The following is a 23,090-nucleotide window of genomic DNA, read 5'->3' as shown; positions in this document are numbered from 1 at the left end:
ATGTGTTTGTCTCTCTCTCTCTCTCTCTCTCTGTATGTGGGTGTGTGTGTGTTTGAACAGGAAGCTGAGACATTCTCTTCTCTGTGACAGAGCTGGAAGAGGTTGAAAGTGGGTTCTTCATGTTCGACTGTGTTGTGTGTGTGTGTGTGTGTGTGTGTGTTTAATTACTGCTGTGATTTGTATAATCAGGTGCGATGTAGGTCATCAGACACACATTGGACTCCTAGTCTGATCAGAGGGGGGGGGTCTGTGTTAACATTTGACCATCAGATCAAGCATGACACTGAGGTATAAGGATCATGCTTGTCCCTGGGGTTTGGCCTGGGCGGCTGACGGGAGATGACTGAGCATCGGTGTCTGAAAGTGACAGAGCCGGGAAGTGTGTCTTCTGTAAGAGTTAATAATTGATAGGAGATGAGCATCAGCTGGCGACCGCTGGAACAGTCCTTCACAGGAGGCCAGCTTTCACACACACCAAGGAGGGCTGCACCTGCTCATGTAGTCCGTGAAATACAGTACTATTCTATATATTATATAGCATCTGATCAATGAAATAAGAAAAAGTGTGTGAGTGTGTGTGGATGTGTTGGGGAGCATCTAGAAGCCTATAATCTAATGCTGAGATACGTCCATATTTCTGTTTTGAGAAATGTATGTATAGCAGATATCACACACCATATTTGTCAAAATCCTTGACGTGGTCTGCCTAGTGTCAGGGGCAGTGCTGATACTGAGCTCATGTCTCTTGGGCACTGACGCTGTCTCTGACAATGAGCTGAGGGGGTTCACAGCCTCAGCAAATCAATAGAGCTCTGCAGGTCTGTGTGTAGTTCTCATAGGAAGACTGGGAGGGAGAGCTGTGAAGCGCATATTCACCCTCCTGTGGTTTAGTCCAAACTATAGGACCACATGGCTAACATGTTTGGGCTGTGCATGATGTCATATATGATGCCATATACATCTCTTCCCTAGACACCATCAATATGTGTATGTGTGAGAGAGAGAGAAGAGAGAGAGAGAGAGAGAGAGAAATGCTGTCGCTCTCTGACAGCTCATGTATAGTTAATCCAGATCATCTTCCTCCAGGTGGCCGGAGCATAAGTCGTTTAGATACCAGTGCTCTCTTTTTCTCTCTCTGTCTCTCTCTCTCTCGCTCTCTTTTTCTCTCACTCTCTTTTTCTCTCTCTGTCTCTCTCTCTCTCGCTCTCTTTTTCTCTCACTCTCTTTTTCTCTCTCTTTCTCTCGCTCTCTCCCTCCCACTCTAATCCCCCACTCCTACACGGTTGTTCTTTCTTTCATTTCTAGATCCCTGTGTCCATATTCACCCTCTCTGTCCATTCCCTTTCCCTTCTATTCTCTCTGGGTCTCTCTCCCTCCGACTCATGGTCTGTAATTACAGATGCTCACTGCAGTCGCAGCCTTAAATAGCGTGATGGACGTGCTTCTGTTTCATTATTCCAGCACGTGGTCACCTGATCCACTGAGACGCCTTCTGTCTCTCCCCTTCTAAAAGAGATATAGCAAGCAGCTATACACTGCTCATATGTGAACGAGTGTGTGTGTGTGTGTGAGAGCCTCCTCTCAGCTGGGGTAAAAATAGCTTTGCTTCTATTCTTGTTCCATCCCGCCATGTCCTTTGATGTTTTTTTTTCTTCCCTGGGATGATGGAGCGAAGGAAGAAAAGTGATGGAGAGGGAAGAGAGGAAGAAAGGAATCAATCCGTAAGATGGGAGCGGGGAGTGGGAAGCAGGGCGGTGCCAGACGGATGCTGATGACTGGCCATTGGCTGAGGCTGACGTTTTCATGGGGTGCTGGGAGGAGAGCTCGGCCCCAGTGCGGGTTGTAAACGGACACATTCAGAGTCGTATGATACAATAGATAGATTTTCGCTGATAGAACTGAGCTTCTTTTTGGTGGAAATAACACTGGTCATGTAGTCTGAGAGAGAGAGTGAGAGAGTTAACCTTTTGTAATGTAAAGGGTTCTCTGTGTGATATCACTGAGTTATCATGGAGAGGTGTTTGCTTATTTAGTCAGAGCCCCCAATAGCCTGAGTAATTAGCCTGATGTAGCTAGACTCCTTTCTATTCAGAATTTAAGTCTGGTACCGCACCATGGGGACGTGATTATGGGGCGCATTTCAACCGATACAGGGGAAAAAATGCCTCTGCACGCAATTGGATAATCAGAGCAATGAAATATGTGAATAATTGTCTTCTCAAAAAATGCTCCAATCCCTGTTTTCTGTTTGTTTGTTTTTTAAGTTATTACACTGAATTTCCTTGAATTTCCCCTGGGGATCAATAAAGTATCTATCTATCTAAAGTATCTATCTGTCACTATCTTACACACAGTAGCACAACAGCCATGATGGCGAAATCTAAACATCTAGCTTAAAAAGCAACAGGCCTTTTCAAACTAAAGCGTGCTCAGGTGACATGAGGCTGCGCTGCTCTGGTGCAGGCATAGAAGCCTCTCAAGGGAGCCAGATTTAATTTTCCGACGTTAAATTTTGTGGGCAGGGTAAATTCGGGCTGGCTTCCAGGCTCCTGAGTAATCCCACTTAACCCAAAGTATAGGTGAGGGAGTTTAGTATGCACAATCTCTTATTACAGTAGTTATTGTCTGTTGGCTGTAGGCAGTAATCCATATAATGCAGTGTTTTGTGCGTGCCCTTTGTGGATATTGTGAAGATGTGTGGATGTGAACTGTACATCTGTGTGTGAAGTTAGCTCAGGTTTCTGATACAACCATAGTGTTGTTTTGGTGTTTTGAGGTTGAGACACTATCAAAATAAAAGTAAGTGGACGTGAAACTCTCCATGGCTGTTTTTGCTTAGAAAGCACTATTTGTTTTATAAATACGGTAGATAAACTGTGTGTGCGTGCGTGCGTGTTTCGGTTGGGAAAGCGCGAGCATGTGTCTGTGGGTTTGTGTCTTTAAAAGTGTCCTGGTCCGCTTTTGTGAATCAGTAGCCTGGGGCTGCTCAGTGACAGCGTGTTAGATAAATACTTGAAAGGACGACTGAATGTCTGCCCCCCTGGGATGACAGGCCAAACACACACACACACACACACACACACACACACTCAGAGAGAGAGAGAGAGAGAGAGAGAGAGAGATTTTCTTTCCATCACTTTGGTACTTTGGTACTCTGTCTCTCATTTCAGTGTAATTACAGCGGGCAGATTAGCAGTGCATTGGGAGCGGGTTAAATGGGATAATCTGTAATGAATCTCCATTATTTTCAGAGGCCGAGCCCAACACGCATAATAACCACTCCACTCAGTGGCCAGATCAATACTTTTCCACTGTTTCTCACATAGTTATTATTGGACAACACAGCTGTCCGTCATCTGAAATCAACTAGGATTGGAGCAGCACCTTTACACTTTAGCCATTACTGTTCATCAGACCCACCATTCAAACACAGATGAGATTAAAGATCAGTGCATTGTAGGTCACTCACTCCCGATCATGGCAATTGACTCCCGATCAAGGCAGAGTTTTTCCACTTTGTTTTCCAGTCACCTGAATAGACACCACTGATGCACACTATAGTATAGCCTGTGGCTGTTCTGTATTTCTGACTAGCCAGCAAATAAATGAGCAAACTGAAACGGCTTCAAAACAAGGATTCTTTTACTTGCAGAAATCACGCACATAACAGGCATAGCATCTCAAAACGCTCTCTCAACTTTACGTCATTCACGTCAGCTCTAACGTAACCTGCACTGCGTTATGGGTAATGTAGCATTACTGTATTCTTTTAAACAACTAATTACACAAATAAGAAATAATGCATTTATGTATCTTATATTCAAATCAGTAACTCAAATACAAATTCAAACGTAAAGTGTTCAACAACAATAAACATTAATTTGCAACAATGGCAAAGGCAGTCAAGGGTGCAGCATGTGTTGCACCAGTTATTTTATTGGAATAAACTTGAAACAAGCAACACCATGGCCAGAGACCAGTAAGCAGCAGTACTGTATTACACAACATTGCTTACAGAAGAACTCTACAGTTAGTTGCATGTTCAGAGACCCTCTCCAGTAGCCCAGAACATTTGTGTGACTGGCCTACGGTTCAACGCACTTGTAAATATATAATAAAAATAAAAAAACAGAGGTGCTTGCAAACACAACTTGGAGACCAGTGCTGGAATCATCCATCACGTTTGTGCTGGGACAGGTGGGAAGGGTGCGTGGAGGTGAAGTCAGCGGTAGCAACCCTCAGCACTTAGCCCAACACAGATGGATGACCCGAATCAATACACCTGCCAGCTGAGTTTCCAGGTTGACATCTTGTACAGTATTGTACAGGTCACTGCATGCCAGGGTGAGGAGTGGGTGCAGTTCAGTTCATTTTTTTCTATCAAACCACAGACTCAGGAGCAATTTTCCTGACCTTCTTCATTTTGAGTCAGACATTTACCAAAGCTTTCTGCGCAAGACCGTGCTGGACCTATTTATTGACCACCAGCTGTAAACCTTTGCACTGAATTTGAAATATATTGTCATCATTTTAGACGTACACAGAGGAGAGTAGGCATTAGCGTGACATTGATGCTGTCGCTCTCATTCAGATCAATCAAATCAGTGTTTAGCTTGTAGCCTGTTAAGCCAGATACCGTCCTGTGTGCGTACTGGCATTTAAACTTGCTATTGAAACCAGTCTTCCTCATTTGTGCCACATAAATCCAGCCTCCATTTAGATGTTCCTTATATTTACCTGAAGCATGAAATAAAGACAAACATGGGAGTTTCCTGAAGAAGCACCATGGCATGGAACAGTTTTGTGCATTTGAGCTTTGTGCATTGAACCCTAAAGTTCTCTGTAAAATACTCATGAAGAATGTGTTGTTTATCTCATTCAAGAGTTCTTCAGAATCAGAATCATTTATTTGTCATTGTAAAACATTGTCACAACGACATTTAAAGTGCTACTCCTGGTGCATAGAAGAATACATTCATACACTCCCTCACATCATATTCTCACACAGAGCCATACCAACACATACAGTACACATAATAGGACAGGTCACATAGAGGCAGTATAAAAATAGATATTTAAAAAAAAAGAGTCACAGTGCTGGAAAGTGCAAATGCACTGGTCCATAATTAGAACATGTGAACTGGCTTCAGATAACTGAGATCTTCTCCTCCATCACTCTACCTCATGTTCTTTACCACCACCCACTCCATCCCACCCCACCCACCCCACCCCCACAACTGACACACCCCTGGGTGGATGCCATTGACAGACCACCATTATGTAACTAGGACAAGGACAGAGCAATCTATTCAAACAGAATGACAGACTGTGTGCGTGCGTGGTGTGTGTGTGTGTGTGTGTGTGCGTGCGTGTGTGGTGTGTGTGTGTGTGTTGTGAGAGGAAGAGGAGCATGGTGGTGTGTGTATGTGTGTGTGTTGTGAGAGGAAGAGGAGCATGGTGGTGTGTGTATGTGTGTGTGTTGTGAGAGGAAAAGGAGCATGGTGGTGTGTGTGTGTGTGTTTGTTGTGAGAGGAAGAGGAGCATGGTGGTGTGTGTGTATGTGTGTGTGTTGTGAGAGGAAGAGGAGCATGGTGGTGTGTGTATGTGTGTGTGTTGTGAGAGGAAGAGGAGCATGGTGGTGTGTGTGTGTGTGTGTGTGTTGTGAGAGGAAGAGGAGCATGGTGGTGTGTGTGTGTGTGTTTGTTGTGAGAGGAAGAGGAGCATGGTGGTGTGTGTATGTGTGTGTGTTGTGAGAGGAAGAGGAGCATGGTGGTGTGTGTATGTGTGTGTGTTGTGAGAGGAAGAGGAGCATGGTGGTGTGTGTATGTGTGTGTGTTGTGAGAGGAAAAGGAGCATGGTGGTGTGTGTGTATGTGTGTGTGTGTGTGCGTGGTGTGTGCGTGGTGTGTGTGTATGTGTGTGTGTTGTGAGAGGAAAAGGAGCATGGTGGTGTTTGTTTCATTCCTTATGGGTAGAGAACAAAAGGCTGAAGGACACTGCAGGTGAAGAGGGCGTAGATGGCCTGAAGGATAGGATAGGATAGGAACAGTGTCTTTCTCTCTCTCCCTCTTTCCCTCTTTCCCCCTCTCTATCTCTCTCACCAACACACTCTGTTTTCCTCTTCTACATTTCTCTCTCAATTTCAGGACCCACTCCCTTCTTTCCCTCGCTCTGTTGTCGTGTGATAGCATTGTCTCTAGTCTCTCTAAACAACAAGGTTCCAACATTTACAGGTTCCTTGACTTGACTTAACACTACCATGCAGCCAATTAGCCAACCGACTGTAGTTAGACTGTTTCGTTCGTTCTGCTATGGGCCAGTCATAATTGATATGGCATGCGTATTAATTTGAAAAGTTCTATCTGGGCCACCAGCTCCATGGTCCTAGTGTCTGCCAGAGCAGGGTAGAGGACTGATGGGGGCTAGTCAGGTGAGAAAGGAAGTTGTGTGATTGCTAAGGGAATGATCTAAACAATGATTTTAGACTAAATATTTTTATTAACAAGTTTCAGGGTCCAATTTAATGACTCATGTTACAAAATCGAGAATAACTGGCTGGGGCACCTGCACCGTACACCGGCGACCCGGGTTCGATTCCCGCCCCATGGTCCTTTCCGGATCCCACCCCAACCCTCTCTCCCATTTACTTCCTGTCATTCTCCACTATCCTATCCGCAATAAAGGCATAAAAGCCCCAAAGAAATATACTTAAAAAATAAAAAAAAGAAGATGCTTACGATCCAGACCATGCTTCAAGATTTACATTGTTCACATATCAGGGGAAAGGTATGGTCCCTGAATATGATGACACATGGATTATTTAAATAACCGCTCTCTCTGTGACTGTGCGTTTGTGCACTTTTGTGTGCAAGTTTATGTTTGTGTCTGTGCATGTGCGTGTTTCTGTATTCATAAATGCCTTTGTTTCAGGAAACGTACACACACACACACATTTTGAGCTCTTTTCAAACGGAGGATTATGTGTTTGAAATTCAGATGCTAGTTGGCCAACCTCACATTCATGTGGTAAAAATGCGTCATCAGAACTTGTTACGGTCTCTGACTAATTTGTGTTTGGGAGAAGGTCCCGTTCTACCAAACTGACTTATCCACATCTCTTAGTGTCCCAGTTTGACAAAGAAGGTAGTGGATTACAAGATAAAGGAAGAAAGAGAGAGAGAAGGAAATCTAATCCTGACAGATGAAAAGCGTTGGGATTGAGGAAAAAATGTAATTCAGCAGTCCCAATTTAAAGCAAATGTGCAAAGTTAGTCAGAGAATGGAAGAGGGAAAAGAGGACAGGGAAGATGGTAAAAAAAATGGAATGTGTGTGTGTGTGTGTGTGTGTGAGCAAGCTAGACAGAGCGAACTTAAGGGTCATTAGAGAGGATTGAGAGGCGACATGGTGGGGTTGTTAATATTTGATGCGCAGCACCAAGAAGGAAGCACTCATCTCCATTTAACATGACCGGACGTCTGCTCCCCTTTGTTCACTCTGGCTCTGTCTCTCGGAGGCACACCAGCGCTCCACATAAAAGCATATGTTTGCTCCAGCACTAAGTGCATTGAAGCTCAAGCATTTGTGCAAGCACTTTTGTGTGTGTGTGTGTGTGTGTGTGTGTGTGTGTGTGTGTGTGTGTGTGTGTGTGTGTGTGTGTGTGTGTGTGTGTGTCTGAGATGTTTAGGCCCTGTTAGATCTATTTGCTGGTCAAGGCCGTGCTGTCGTGCTGCACACGTCATTTAGAGGTGTCAGCAGCAGCAAGGACATGAATCTGATTACTGCCTGAAATCAATCAGGCTACACACACACACACGCACGCTCTCATGTGTACACACGCACGTACACACACGCACACACACACACACACATGTAAGCATACGTGCAGGCACACCTTTTCGCCCTTGACTGCTGTGGGTGTGACATATTTATGAAGTTTGCTGACATTTTGTACAAATTTATTGCCGTCGTTGGAGTGTGAAGGTGGAAGTGGCCCGTTAGGAGCTCCACTGATACGCTCCTACACTACACACTACACACTCTTCCCCATTGATACACTCACACACTACACACTACACACTCTTCCCCATTGATACACTCACACACTACACACTCTTTCCCATTGATACACTCACACACTACACAAGCTTCCCCATTGATACACTCACACACTACACACTACACACTCTTCCCCATTGATACACTCACACACTACACACTCTTTCCCATTGATACACTCACACACTATACCTTACACACTAAACACTCTCCCACTGATACACTACACACTACACACTCTTCCCCATTGATACACTCACACACTATACCTTACACACTAAACACTCTCCCACTGATACACTACACACTACACACTCTTCCCCATTGATACACTCACACACTATACCTTACACACTAAACACTCTCCCACTGATACACTACACACTACACACTCTTCCCCATTGATACACTCACACACTATACCTTACACACTAAACACTCTCCCACTGATACACTACACACTACACACTCTTCCCCATTGATACACTCACACACTATACCTTACACACTAAACACTCTCCCACTGATACTACAAACTACGCAGACTCCAAACACTCCCATTAACACTCACACTACAATCTACACACTCCAAACACTTCCAGTACAGTAACGTGCATGCTACAAAGTACACACTCCCATTAACATTCACACTACAGACTACACACTCCAAACACTTCCATTAACACTCACACTACAAACTACACACTCCAAACACTTCCATTAACACTCACACTACAAACACTCCCACTGTCACTCATGTGGACTCATGTGAGTAAGTATGTGATTGTACACCATTTGCCATCCAACTGTTTGTACTCGTTCTGTGATAATGATGGCAAAAGGGATGATGATCATGATGATAACAATATTGCTGCTGCTGCTGCTGATGATGATGATGATGGCGATGATGGCAATGCTACTGGTGATGAAGAGTCACATTGGATAGAGTAATAATGAGAATCTTGATGTGAGTGAAGATGTTGGAACAAGATGTGTTTTTCTTTTCTTTCAGAGGGAAACTAAAGGGCAGTTCCTACTGGACCATGTCTGCAACCACTACAATCTCATGGAGAGGGACTACTTCGGCATCAGATATGTGGATCCAGAGAAACAGAGAGTATGTCATATCTACTGATCTGTCTGTCCTTCACACTTAAACACAGACCTAGTACCTATATCTCACATAAAGACGCATGAAGAGAACATGCGCTGATACACATGATACCATCATGTGTGTGACGCATGTGTTAGATTTCCTTGGGCATTCTCACCCACTGCCCTCAGCAACAACTTGTGTTCCAGTAATGTGAATCCTGGGGTCTGTGTGCTGATGGCTACTGGCCTGTGTTTGGGGGTCTGGTGGTTCTCTATAAAATATAGCTTGCATTCTATATTCTGACAGTTCTTGCTTTTCAACAAGTTGCCATGACAACCACTCCTTGTGTACTGCGGTGTGTGTGTGTGTGTGTGTGTGTGTGTGTGTAAGAAAGATGTCTCTGCACTTAGAATGTTAGAGTAGAATGTTACCCAGCAGCTCAGCAGTGAATTATTATGCAATGCAGTGAATGCAAGTATGTTGTATTTGTATGAATCTGCGCGATTAGTGAACACACACATACATACACACGCACACACGCATGCACACATGCAAACACACACACACATACACACACACACACACACACACACACACACACATACACACGCACACACGCACAGACACACACACACACACACACACACACACACACACACATTTGCATACATGTGTTTTAAGTGTACCTCATGCTGGCCACATGTTTTTACATAATTGTGTGTCCTGCTATTTCTCCTCTCATCTTTTCCTTTCTCTGTGTGCGCTGTTGCTCGTGTGTGTGTGTGTGTGTGTGTGTGTGTGTGTGTGTGTGTGTGTGTGTGTGTGTGTGTGTGTGTATGTCTGTGTGTGTGTGTTTGCATGTGTGCATGCGTGTGTGTTTCTCTCTTTTGCAGCACTGGCTGGATCCCAGTAAACCGGTAGTGAGGCAAATGAAATGTAAGTGTCCTCCTGACATCACCCGTTCATGACTCTGTCTCTCGGTTTTTGTTATGGTCTCTTCCCACACACATACACACTCTCTCAATCTTTAAATATATTTTTATTCAGCTCTTGAGAATGATTGCATCTTGAAATTCTTGTGTAATATTGAACACATCTGAATATTCTGACGATGTAGGACAGGTCCTGGATATCTTATGGTCCCAGCCTTGCTTTCACTATCTCTTTATTGGCTGTTTTTGTTTTTTTTACCTCTGCTGTTGATATGGTGACAGTGATGATGGAGAATTGTGACTTGAGTAGATTAGCATGTCTCATTCTCTCTTTATGTTCCATGAGGCTCCATCTCTCCACCCGGAGCTGAAATGAAGAGCCCATTAAGGCCCTCGGTGTGAGAGTGGCAGAGATGATGGGAGAGAGAGAATAGGAGAGAGAGGAGAAAGAGATGGAGATTGGAAGAGAATGTTTTAGTTGGTATGGGGGCTTTAGGCATTGAAGAATCACCCTGTCATTTGAAGATAAGATGAGTGGTGTGTGTGTTTGTGTGTGTTTTGTGTGTGTGTGTGTGTGTGTGTGTGTGTGTGTGTGTGAGAGAGAGAGAGAGAGAGAGAGAGTTCATGTGCTGGGTTGTGTTTATGTAGTGTCTCAGAGAGAATGTTAATGTGATAGAGGGCCTGGGGGCTTAGATGTAAGCTTCTCAGCTTGTTTATTATAAAGTACTGTGACTTTGTGTGTGTGTGTGTGTGTGAGAGACAGAGAGAGAGAGAGAGAGAGAGAGAGAGAGAGAGACACACACACACACACACACACCATGACTCCTTCCCTCTGGTGGGGTTGGGCCTGCTGGGTCTCAGTTTTAATGTCACTCCGTTTTATCTCAAACACACTCATCTGTCTCTCCTCAGTCCCACGCTCTCTGGAAGATTTCAGTGTATTATGCCAAAACTTTTTATCTTTTTCCTCTTCATTTTTGTCCTATATTCTGACATTGTGCGTTTGTGTGTGTGTGTGCGTGTGTGTGTGTGTGTGTGTGTGTATGTGTGTGTGTGCGTATGTGTGTGTCCGTGTGTGTGCATATGTATGTGTTTCTGTGTGTGTGGGTGTGTATTTGATGTGCAGCTCAGCAGCCATATACCATGTGCTTCAGAGTAAAGTTCTACCCCCAGGAGCCAATCAAGATCAAGGAGGAGCTGACGAGGTAAAGTCTGAATGATTCCTATTGGCTGACCTGACAGAGCATTTCCTTATGTAATCCAATGTCTTTGAGACGCTGGCGGCAACTTCTCGTCAGACAGGACTTCTCTCATCGCTCGTGTGAAATCTTTGCCTTTGCTGACAAACAAGAGTAGCTATCTTCTGTAAACACTGATCTTGGTCTTTGCTCGCTCTGAAGGGGATTCATGTCCATTTCTCCCATCTCTTGTTTTTGTCACCTCAGGTAGTCCACAGGCACAATGTGATTAGAGGACAAGTATGGGTTCATTTAGTTATATATGGATGAGCAATGACTCTATATCTACAGTCATTGTGTATGAGTGAATGATGGATTAAAGGTGCTATGTGTAGTTTTTTGTCAGTTTAAAACATTCAAAGAAATGACCAAGAAATAGCAATAGAATGTGAAGCAAGTAATCGTTTTGACATAATGTACAAAACGCCTGTTAGGTTGTGGGCCTGCCCGCCTTCTATATGCTCTGTGTTGCCCAGATGTCCTCATAAGTTCGCATGCAAACCAGCTAGTGCTGGGCCAGCTCTCTTAAAACAGCACTTGTGTTGCATTGTGTTGTGTGGTGCTATATTGAATGCAATGCAAGTCAGTGGAAGAGTACCATGTGGCTGCGTTCAAGACAAATCAAATCCTACAGCATTGCACATAGCCCCTTTAACCAACACAGTAGTTTGTCAGCTTACAAGTAAATTAGGCAGGTAGTACACTGATGAATGAAGGGATAACTTCACCAGTGACTTCAAATTAAAAACAGATAAATCATCAATCAGAGAGTGACATACACTACCATTGAATTTACCAAGACATTAAGCAAATGTCACGTTTGAGTAAAGCTGTTATTATACTGAAATAATGACCCAAATAGCACTATTCAGAAAAATAATTAGCTTTTTGTATGCATGGAAAGATTATGGACTCTTCAACCACATCCACATGCCCTGGTCATGCCAGTAATATGGATCTGCTCTCTCTCGTCCCTCAGCAGTATTTATTCAGTACCTCAGCACAGCAGTATATTCACTTTATCTGTGCCTGAGCTCATCTGCTAAATCTCCTCTCATCCAGCATTCATACATATCAGTAGTATATCTCATCCTGCTGTGTGGATTGTGTGCATTTATGAGAGTGTGTGTGTGTGTGTGTGTGTGTGTGTGTGTGTGTGTGTGAGAGAGAGAGAGAGAGAGAGAGAGAATGTTTTAAAAACTTAAATCTCCCCATGTGCTATTTTTCTGTGTTGTACGTACACATACACACACACACACACACACACACACACACACACACACACACACACGCACTCTGTTGGTTGGATCATCCCTTCTTCTGACTCAAGGCAGCCTCTTTCATCTTGCTGTAATTGGAATTTTGATATGCACTTTTGAAAGCTTCTGCTGAAGTGCATGAAACTATTTTTACAGTTTTGCGTCAAAGATACTTTGCTGTTTGAGTTCACATTTTTCTATTGACTTTGTGGCTTTGACATGTGAAGGAAAGTACTGCCACTAAAGGCCTGAGACTTTTAGCACTTAAGTTTCTCACTAAACCTAGTTGAGGTTATTGATTTTGGGTGAAAGGAAATGTGAAATTGCATAGATATTGTGCATATTGTGAAGCACAATGGTCTTTGCTGTGAGTAGAGAATAACTCTTCAAAAACTCTTGAAATATGTCAGGAAGGAGGTTAGGACAGATGTATGGTATGGGTAGGTTAGGATACATGTCAGTACCAGAGCACCAGATATGTATGGCCTCTAAAGGTATATCTGTCTCCCGTTGATGCAGACTGTACATACTGTATACCATCTTCAGTGCAGACTCCTCTGGACTCACCAATAGAGACAGCATGGTGGACTCTCCTACTTTTTAAGAGGAAAGAAACTTCTCAGAGAAGTGCCATATCTATGTAGTTTACAATTTAGCATTGTAGCAATCTGGACGTAATCTGATACTAAGTTTTTAAACAAAGGCCTCCATTTTATTGTTGTTGCCCTTCTACTATTACTTCTTCAACATCATCATCATCTTTCTCCTCCTCATCCTCCTCCTCCTCATTCAGTTCTTTATTTGCATTGCTGTGAATTCATACAGTAAATTGGGAATGCATGTGTACACACAGCAGCTTTCCTTCTCTCCCTCAGTGCTGAAGTATCATTGGGTCATTTTCAGTTGTTTCCTTGGTGACCAAGGCAGAGGAGTAGCATTGCCATGTATATCAATCCAATGAAGACTCGTTCTCTCACGGGTAGAATATGGGGATACAGAATTATAGCCTGCACCCTAAAGCCACCATTGCACACTTAAGTGCTGATGCCTGGCCTCTGTGTGTGCCCATTCCCCCAGTGGTTATGTTTCTATGTGCCCCCCTCTCGCCCCTATTCCAAATGCCAGGACACTGTGTGACTAAGTCATCCGGCCCACTCTCCCAGCGGGAGGTGTGTTTGCCAGAAAAACTGAGAACGCTCACATTCCTTTTTTCATCTCAGCTCCACCCTCTTCTTATTTATCAATACAGTATATCCATCCATCAATCCATAAATATATCTATCTATCTATTTATCTTTTTATCTATCTATCAACCTTCTGTAGAAAGAGAGGGGTAAACTGGATGAAATGTTCAGTGGATGTATTTTAAGTGCTAACATCCTGTAAGGCAGGTGAAAGCAAGGCATGATGTAGCTGAGCAGCAGAGAGAGGGAAGAGCTTTTCCTGTAAAAGCCGTCTGGCGATGTTGTGGGAGAACAAGGGAAGCAGGGCAACTCTCTCCCTCTATAATTTATGCCCAGAACAGCGAAAACAGGAGACTGCACCAGGAGAAGCAGGGATCATTCTCTATTTAAGTGCACAGCATTAGCAGACATTTTTTGGTCGAAACAGCTATTATTCTTTAAACTGTTCTCATATAAGAAACTATTTCATACACATTTCAGACGTTGGTATTTTTTTGGAGAGAAAGACCAAATAAAAAATAATAGAATATAGACAAATATATACTTGTAAATGCTGCATTGTTTGGATTTCTTTGATTATATATTGAGTAAATTATCTTTTCATATTTTTTATGATGTCATGTCATCTCTATGGATATACAGTCTACACATTTCCCCTTGATTTTAGCTTCTAATTTACTGGGGCTTTTAAACAGTTTACTTATCAGCATTATGTAACAGATGCGTTAAAAAAAAAAAAAAAACACTAGCTCATCACTGGTCTTATAAGTGTAGTCTGTAGCTGAAGGAGCAAATTACAGTATTATCTCTGTCAACGTAACTCTGTAATACCATCACCATAGAAACAGATCTTTGTGGTAGCTGTCACCACGGTAACAGTTCTCTCTGTGGTTGAAGTCATCGCTATGGTAACCTCCTGAGCAGACTCAAAGACTCTTATTTGCTGATGGATGAAAACATGTTTTATATTTTTGGGGAAAATATTGATGATGATCACACTTACAAGGACAACAACACACAATGTGTTCATAGTGTTTTTTTTTTTTTTTGTTTAAAACAATACATTTTTGTTTGATTAAACTGTTTTGGGGAAAAGCCTTTTATTAATGTATCATATCAGCATGTTGGTGCCATCTGTCTCTTTTCTGAAGGCAAGAAGGTGTATCTACTATGTTACAGTGTATCTTGACAATATTAATTAATTAAATGTTCGGCTTATCACAAATAAGAAATGTTTTCATGCTCAGATCCTGTTTATTGTAACCTCAACTGTGTATGCTTAGGTACCTCCTGTACCTGCAGACCAAGAGGGATATTTACCATGGTCGTTTGCTGTGTCCGTTTGCTGATGCGGCATACCTTGGAGCATGTATTGTGCAGGGTGAGTGTGTGTTTGTGTTTTTGTGAATGTGTTTGTGTTTTTGTATGTCCACATTGATGTACATGAGTGTGGGGGCTAATGTATTGCACATTTGGAAATAAGAGCTATGGATTCCTGTAGATGTATAGAAAAATGTGAATTCACACAGATTTCACTCAGTTGTTCTATACACAAGGTCAAATGAAGTCAGTTTAGATAAGAGTGTAAAGTGGACATCAAGTTATATATAAGAATAGTTTGCTTAATTTTTAATGTAATCTTGCTTAATTTTTTAATGTAATCTTAACAAAACCTCAATGCACTTAGTCATTTACATCAGCTTGTATCACATCACTTGTATCAGCATATTTATTGACATTCATAGACTTATCACACTAACAATCAGGGCCTGAAAACAGAATGATTTTCATTTTGGTTCGTTCTGAGCAAAAACATTATTTTCCAGTGTTCCAAGGCCTCTCCTCTAAATGGTAACCGGTTAGAATGTTCTAGAAGAACAGTTAATAATGTTCCTTTAAAATGACATTGTCTTTACAAATTGATTTATGGCCGGTGGCACAATAATATATAACCTTTTTTTGCCCAACAGCCTTCAATCTTAAATCAAAGCACATTCAATATCAAAGCTAACTGTTAAAAACACTGTGCTTGAATTCAGGTGTGGGGCAAGATTTGAAAGTAGGCAAGTAGGCCTATGCTATTACTGTAGATCTTAAAAAATGTCTGATAGCTTAACTTCAGGCACAGAAAATGTCCTTGCTTTAAGCCCTTTAGTAGCCTAACCAATGTGTGGTGCTACCAACTGCAAGGCAAGCCTATAGATATTTTCCTAGCGTCTCTGGTAGCCTATGCTATTTTACACAATGTTTCAGTAATTTAGGCTACATACTTGGAAAAGGCAGTTAGATAGTATTGGATATGAAAATCCTTTTTATCAACTAGTATACAAGGGAGACGCTGATTCATAAAATCTGACTAAATTCACCCTATAAGGCAGTGGTTCTTAAACTATTTGTCTGGCGATCCCCCCAAAAAACATGGACCAAGTCTCGCGACCCCCTTCTCTCTAACCGGTGGAATTTGGTTTCGAAATGTTATGAGATGGGCATTGGAAGCAGAGACAGAAAATGTCTTATCTCATAGGTAGGCTACATGTATGTCAACATCAAAGGCATTATGTCAATGGCAGCCTTTGACTAAAAACCTTTACAAAAATGTCTTTAATCCAGACTGCAAAGGATTTCGCGACCACTCCAATATTTTTGGCGACCACCATGGGGGTCCCGACCCCCAGTTTGAGAACCACTGCTATAAGGGGTCTGGGGAACGCTGTGTGGGCAGGTGACTTTCCAAGCCTATGGAGTTTTGAATAATATTCAAACAAAGGTTAATCTGAAATATAAATACCATTATTAACCAGTTATTTAAAATTGAAAATAACATTTTCACTCCGGAACAAGTGAAATTGGTTTTGTTCCCGTTTTTTAGATACGTTCATCCAAAAATTGTGTTTGTGTCCGGTTTTTGTTCTTTGAAACGTTTCTAATGGTGACAATTATATTTTATCTTATTTTTCCCTTTGTTTATTTATTTAAGTCAACATTAATATTAATACTACACAGTCCTTTAAGTCAGAGGACTAAGCATTTCCCTACATGATATTGTACTATTATTATTTGGAGTCATCTGTCATTTTTACAGTAGTGTGTTTAAATTGGTATTAGGTAATTTGAATTCCTCTGATTGGAGGTTGGTAGGTTTGCTGGCACTCAGTCTTAAGACAGATCTCAGAATGTCAAACTATTAGAAAATCACTCAGAACCGATGAGTTACAGTATGAGGTAGAGTGGTTCTTTGTGTCCCAGAGACAGGATGGGGCTGTAATTCGGTCTGTGACTCATCGCTGCTGTCCACTCATGGCCAAGTCTTATCCATTATCAGTTTGACCACTCAGATGAGCATGACGGGACAAATTTCCCTTGTTAGGTTGCTAATTAAGTGAGCATTTGGAGTGGCTCATTACTGAGCGGTAACCAGGCTAATTATGAAACGCTAGCAAGGGGCACACCTCTCTCCCTCTCTCTCTACTCTCTCTCCCTTTCTGTCTCTAATCTCTCTCCCTCTCTCTGTCTAATCTCTCTCTCTTTCTCTCCTTTCCCACCTCTCTTTTCTTCCATCCTTTTCTCCTCTCCACACAGCTGAGTTGGGTGACCATGACGCAGATGAGCACCCAGAGGACTACATCAGTGACTTCAAGCTCTTCCCCAAACAGACCCTGAAGCTGGAGAGGAAAATCATGGAGCTCCACAGGAATGAGTTGAGGTGAGGGAACCCAGCAGTTAGAGCCACACCCAACGAGCCGGTAAACAACTAAGACCCAGGGCCCTAACTATAAAGGTGAGACACAGTCATCCCCACAGGCCTAACTCCTGACCAAAGGTGACTTGTAAGTGCAACAAATGATCTGTTTCCTTCTACAAACTTTAACCATGACCTCAACTGAGACCAGATTTGAGACTGATTTGTAAGTTGGCACATTCTAAATACTGCAGGCCTGACAGCCCATGCATATAAAGCTTGATAGCTGGCAGGTATGTGTAGATTAAAGACAAATACTATGTTTTGTTTATGTGTGTGTGTGTGTTTGTATGAGAGAGAGAGAGAGAGAGAGAGAGAGAGATCATTATGATATTGGGTTTCAGAGCCGGTTTACGTCACCATGGCTTATCCAGTGTCACTTTGGGAGTGTGCTTGACAGCTCTTTAAATAACATCAGTAAATACTGTGAGAACAGGAGTGCAGAGCAGCCTGACGCTCCAGAGTAGTCACTATCATTTCCATCTCCTGTGCATCTCTGTGTTGCACCAAAAGGAAATATTGCTGACTTAAAGACACCCTCGAGATACTTAGTCAATTCTTTGTTCCATTTTAGTTTGTTAAAGAATGTATTTCCAGTTAGCTCACCATGCATATTTATGTAGACTTTATGATCCTAAGAGTTGTTCTGGTTCCTCCTCTTGAGTATGGTCTTAAGACGCTGTGTTTGTCACGTGTGTGTGTGTGTGTGTGTGTGTGTGTATGTGTCCCCCCCCGAGCAGAGGACTTAGTGCTGCCATGGCTGAGCTCAACCTCCTCCAGAGGGCACACACACTTGACACATACGGAGTGGATCCACACCCCTGCAAGGTACGCCACACCTGCTCCAGCGTGAGGAGAGTGTGCCTGGAGGGGATAAATTGTGAATTTTCCGTACATGGATTAAGCCTAGTCCGAAACCTTCAATGGAAATCTCATTTAGTCTAGTACTAGGCTCAATCCATGTGCGTGAAACTGGCTGTTTTAGCATTTAGTAGAAAACTGTAATACTGCCTGTGCCATGACTGCACCAGCCCAAAGACATATTTTCCTCAAGGGAACCCAAAACACCAACGAACAATGCACTAATGGTTGACCATACCATAAATTGTTGCACTATATCATGAACATGAGCGTGAACCATTTTAAAGCTCCTCATCCAGTAGTTGTTATTGATCCACTGCTGGTGAGATTGGCCTGACCACACATTCTTTCTGTCGTCCGTTCTGTCTCAGACTGGGTTTGCATGACCACATAAAGCTGAGAGAGAACCAAATCCCTTGTGAGTGTTAACATACTTGGCCAAAAAACTGCTATTCTGATTCTGATTAAGATGATCCGAGCGAATACTTAATCTGTTATGTTAGCACACACCCATATCTGTGCCTCAAAGGCCTGTCCTTATTTGAGAGGCTCGTTAGAGACGCGATCCCTGTGTCTTGCCAGAGACTGCCTGGCCCTGCTGTCTCAACTCTCAGGCATATTTAAGATGAGTGTGAAAAGGGAGCTCTTCTGGGAATTTGATAGACTGCGTTCTACTTTTTGGCCCAGCATACACAGCAATGCTTAGTACCCTTGCACCTGCCAAGTATCCAACACTTAGTGTGATTGTGTCCGGCTGCCTCTTTTATTTGAAGTGTGTAAACAACATAGGTATTGTAATGAGTTTGCTCATTATAGACCGTTTCAATCTGTTCCTAGAGGGTTTCCATTCAAAACCAACACAGATACTTTGAAATGAAAATGAATCAAACGTTTGCGTAATGCCCTACAAAATGTCTACTCTAAAACTTGTTTTTTACATTTTTGTTTGTCCTCAAGTTACCTTTAGCTCAATGTTCTGTCAGTGCCACCTGTTTATGCAGTTGAATAGATCTATAGATGTCTTTGCATCTCTGACACATGTGTGCGCATGTACACACACACACAGACTGTTCTTTACTCCCTGTCAGTTCCTTCCCCACCTTTCTCAAGTAGACTATTGTTTAGTCCTCACTTGGCTCCTGTCTCTCCCACATGCATCTCACTTCATCTCCCAGAGGCCCTCAGATGCACATGAAGTAGTCCATCCCCATTTATACTCCACCTTTTGTCTCCATATATCCTTGAACACCCATGCACATCCTCTTGTTCCCCTATGCTCTCTCTTTTGCTCTCTTTCTCTCCTCCTTTTTCTCTCTCACCATCTCTTTCTCTCCATCCCCATCTCTCTCTCTCTCACACTCTCTCTCACTCTCTCACAGACACACACACACACACACACAAAACTGTTTTGTTCAGGCTTTTGACTTCTGAAGTTTACAAGCTTCAGCAATCCCCACATTCTCTTGTCTTCACAAATGACCCTCTGCTAAAGGTTCTGTTTGTCCTCACACATCTCTCCCCCGCCACACCATGTCCGTCTTTGTGCTTTAGGATTTCACAGGAGCCACTGCCTTCCTTGGATTCACTGCCCGAGGCTTTGTGGTGTTTCAGGGGAACAAGCGCATTCACCTGCTCAAATGGTAACCTCCCAACTCAACCCTCCAAATGTGTGTGTGTGTATGTGTGTGTTTGTGTTTGTGTGCGTGTGCGTGTGTCTGTTTCTGTGTCTGTGTCTGTGTGTGTATATGTGTGTGTGTGAACTTGTTCATGTGTATGTGTGGCAGAACGTGATGATTTTTTTTTGTGTGTTTGTGCGGTATATTTCAGGGCTGATGTCAACAAACTCAAGTTTGAGGGGAAGACGTTTTATGTGATTGGTCTGCAAAAAGAGGTAGGCTGTGTATTGATGCCGATAGTATCATGCACAATAACTGAGAATGTTTGCATTCTCCAACCAAGTTGTAAGAACAGAACAATACTTGAACAATACTTGCTTATATTCTGTGAAATATTTTAGATTTACTGTACTTTGGCTTTATCTGAGCATGTGTTTTTCAGTGTGCATCCATATGTGTGTGTATTCTTTTATATCCTCCTGATTATGAAAGATTATACACTGCGGTGTGAGTGAGTGAGTGAGTGAGTGAGTGAATGAGTGTGTGTGTGATTTTGAAATGGATCTGTCCTCAGCCCTGTGTGCGTATGTGGGTGTGTGAGGAAAGGCACAGATGTCTCTCCATGGTAACTGCTTATAACTGTTGAATGGCTTTGGTTGCGTCAGTATGCATCCGCGCGCACACACACACACACACACACACACACACACACAGACACGCACTGGCCTTCAGAGATCCACTAGCATCAGTGCTCACTAGGCAATTAACTGTTTTACATAAAAAAAATGTTGGTAGGTTTGACTGATGCCAACCAACATCACAATGCTAACGAGGGCATGGACAGTATCTCCCTGGTGTAAAGCATCCACACAGAGGCCAGTGGTTTCTACAGGAGTTTAACGTTAGTCTGTCCATTTGGCAGCAGGACCATGTTTTAGTCAGACCTGTTTGCATACGCTTCCGTCGTGTTCTGCTTCCGTCGTGTTCTGCACCATCTCTTCTCTCATTGTCACTGTGGCTGATGGGCGTCAGTGTGCTTCTTACTCAATGTCACATCTGCTTCTGTCTGCTCTCTCTCTCTCCCTTTATTTCTGTTCATCCTTTGTTTACTCTTTCCGTCTGTACATCTTCCGTCTCTGGTGAGTAAATGCATATTCTCTCCATATTGCACACATGCTCTTTTTCTTTCAGCTTTTCTCTTTCTGTCAAAAATGCTCACATTCAATCAGTCACACACATGCATGCACATACTCACACACACACACACACACACACACACACACACACACAAACCTTCTGTATGTTACAATTCTTTACACACACACACAAACACACACACACACACACACACACACACACACACACATACACACACACATACACCTTCTATATGTTACAATTCTTCACCCCTTTCCTTTCCTCACATGCTGTTCCCCTCTGTTCCCACTGTTCAACTTGTGCCTTGTGTTGTGGCTCCCTGCATCTGATTGGTCAATTTTGCTCTCAATCGTGTTAAATATGTGAGTGTTAATCTGAAATGCTAAAAGCCAGGACTCCCAACCATGAGCACCTCACAAACCCACAGAGGCCTCACAATGCTCCATAAAGCAGCCATAAGACTGCCCGAGACCTCCCATTACCCTCCTGTAGTCAACAGCAACAACATGTTATGCACATCACCATCACATGGCGTCAGAATGACCAGAGGTCTGGGCCATTCACACCAAGAACGATAACTATAAGCATAACGATAAAAGGGTCCACACTGACCAACGATAAGCAAAGCCTCTCCTTGTGTTAATGAATGTGATGGCTAAAATGGGATGGGTTCTGATTGGCTGTTAGCTTTTTATCATTCTCAAAATCGCTCTGAAAGGGATCCCCAACGATATCGTTCTTCATGACGTTATCGTTATAGTTCATGTGTGAACGTCGCCATTCATATTAACGAGAACGATATTTGTTTAAAGATATCGTTATAGTTATCGTTCTTGGTGTGAACAGCCCTTAACGTGTAAAAAGTGCTCATGGAAACCCATATGTGGGGAATATTACAGGAGGGTTTCAGAGCTTTTTGACTTATTTAATTGGTGACCAAGCTGTAAAAACAAAAGGTAAACAATCTATTCTTGTTGGGTATGTGGTGATATTCAAAGATTTTTGTAATACAGGTTATCCTTATATATGAGTTCAACATATGAACACTAACAACATTGGAACATTCCAGTGTATCTGAGATGGTGTGATGTGAATGACGGCATTAACATGTGCTTGTGCAGTGTGTAACACTGTGCTGTGTGACGGTTCTGAAGCTCTCATGGGTACAGCTTCTCTCCCTTGTGAATTTCGCGGAGCTCTGTGTGTGTGTGTGTATGTGCATGCGTGCGTGCGTGGGTGTGTGTATGTGTGTGTGAGAGCGAGAGAGTGATTCTTTTCCCATTGAGTTTTTTAATCTGCTACTGATTAAAAGGATTTCAACCATCTGTTGAGTAGATACAGCAACCGTCTTGGTGTTGGAGGGAGAGCACAATGTTAGCTGTGTGTCAGTAGTTGAGAGAGAGTTAGAGAGAGTTTGTTCTTTATTAGAGAGTTAACATTTATCATCTCAGGTGTCTGTATGATAACAATTTGGTCCTTTAAAACACATAGACTTTATTTCTTGTTCTCTCTCTCTTTCACACACACACAAACACACACAAACAAACAAACAAACACACAAACAAACGAACACGCACACAGACACACACATGTATTTTATATATTTGCACTATATGCATTCATTTTCATAGCCCCACGCATCTTTGTAGCTCCCATGTGTCTGTGGTGGAATTGTTGTGAGTGAGTGTTAACACCTCACTGTGTCCGACCATACCATCCTGCAGGAAAGATTTCTCCTCCTCTGCCTCCTCCCATCCCTCTCTCCTCCTCTCTTCCTCTTCCACTCCCTCTATCTCTTGATATCTGTGATATCTGCTCACTTATATATTAGACCCCCCAACCCCACCCCATTCCTATCTCCAAGCTCCTCTGAACCCTGTTAGCCTGCTCTTGTCTGCTATGGTGTAATGGTTTCATGGAAGCGCCCCTCTCGTTTCCAGCTCTGTAATGAC

The 23,090-nt window shown here is 42.7% G+C and overlaps 1 protein-coding gene across 3 annotated transcripts in view; it reads left to right on the top strand.

The window, feature by feature from the left end:
- Window positions 1-23,090, top strand: part of frmd3 (FERM domain containing 3) — a 41,373-nt gene that overhangs the window by 3,943 nt on the left and 14,340 nt on the right. For all 3 annotated transcript variants that reach the window (XM_042100760.1, XM_042100761.1, XM_042100759.1), the window contains exons 2-9: window positions 9,068-9,172; window positions 10,045-10,087; window positions 11,210-11,288; window positions 15,048-15,145; window positions 17,344-17,467; window positions 18,244-18,331; window positions 19,916-20,004; window positions 20,192-20,255. In XM_042100760.1, coding sequence (XP_041956694.1) covers window positions 9,068-9,172; window positions 10,045-10,087; window positions 11,210-11,288; window positions 15,048-15,145; window positions 17,344-17,467; window positions 18,244-18,331; window positions 19,916-20,004; window positions 20,192-20,255 — 690 coding nt within the window. The remainder of the gene's footprint in view (window positions 1-9,067; window positions 9,173-10,044; window positions 10,088-11,209; window positions 11,289-15,047; window positions 15,146-17,343; window positions 17,468-18,243; window positions 18,332-19,915; window positions 20,005-20,191; window positions 20,256-23,090) is intronic.

Source organism: Alosa sapidissima, chromosome 8, assembly GCF_018492685.1.
Source record: "Alosa sapidissima isolate fAloSap1 chromosome 8, fAloSap1.pri, whole genome shotgun sequence".
Lineage (NCBI taxonomy): Eukaryota > Metazoa > Chordata > Actinopteri > Clupeiformes > Clupeidae > Alosa > Alosa sapidissima.
Note: the sequence above shows the minus strand (reverse complement) of the source record. Positions and strands in the feature narration are given on the sequence as shown.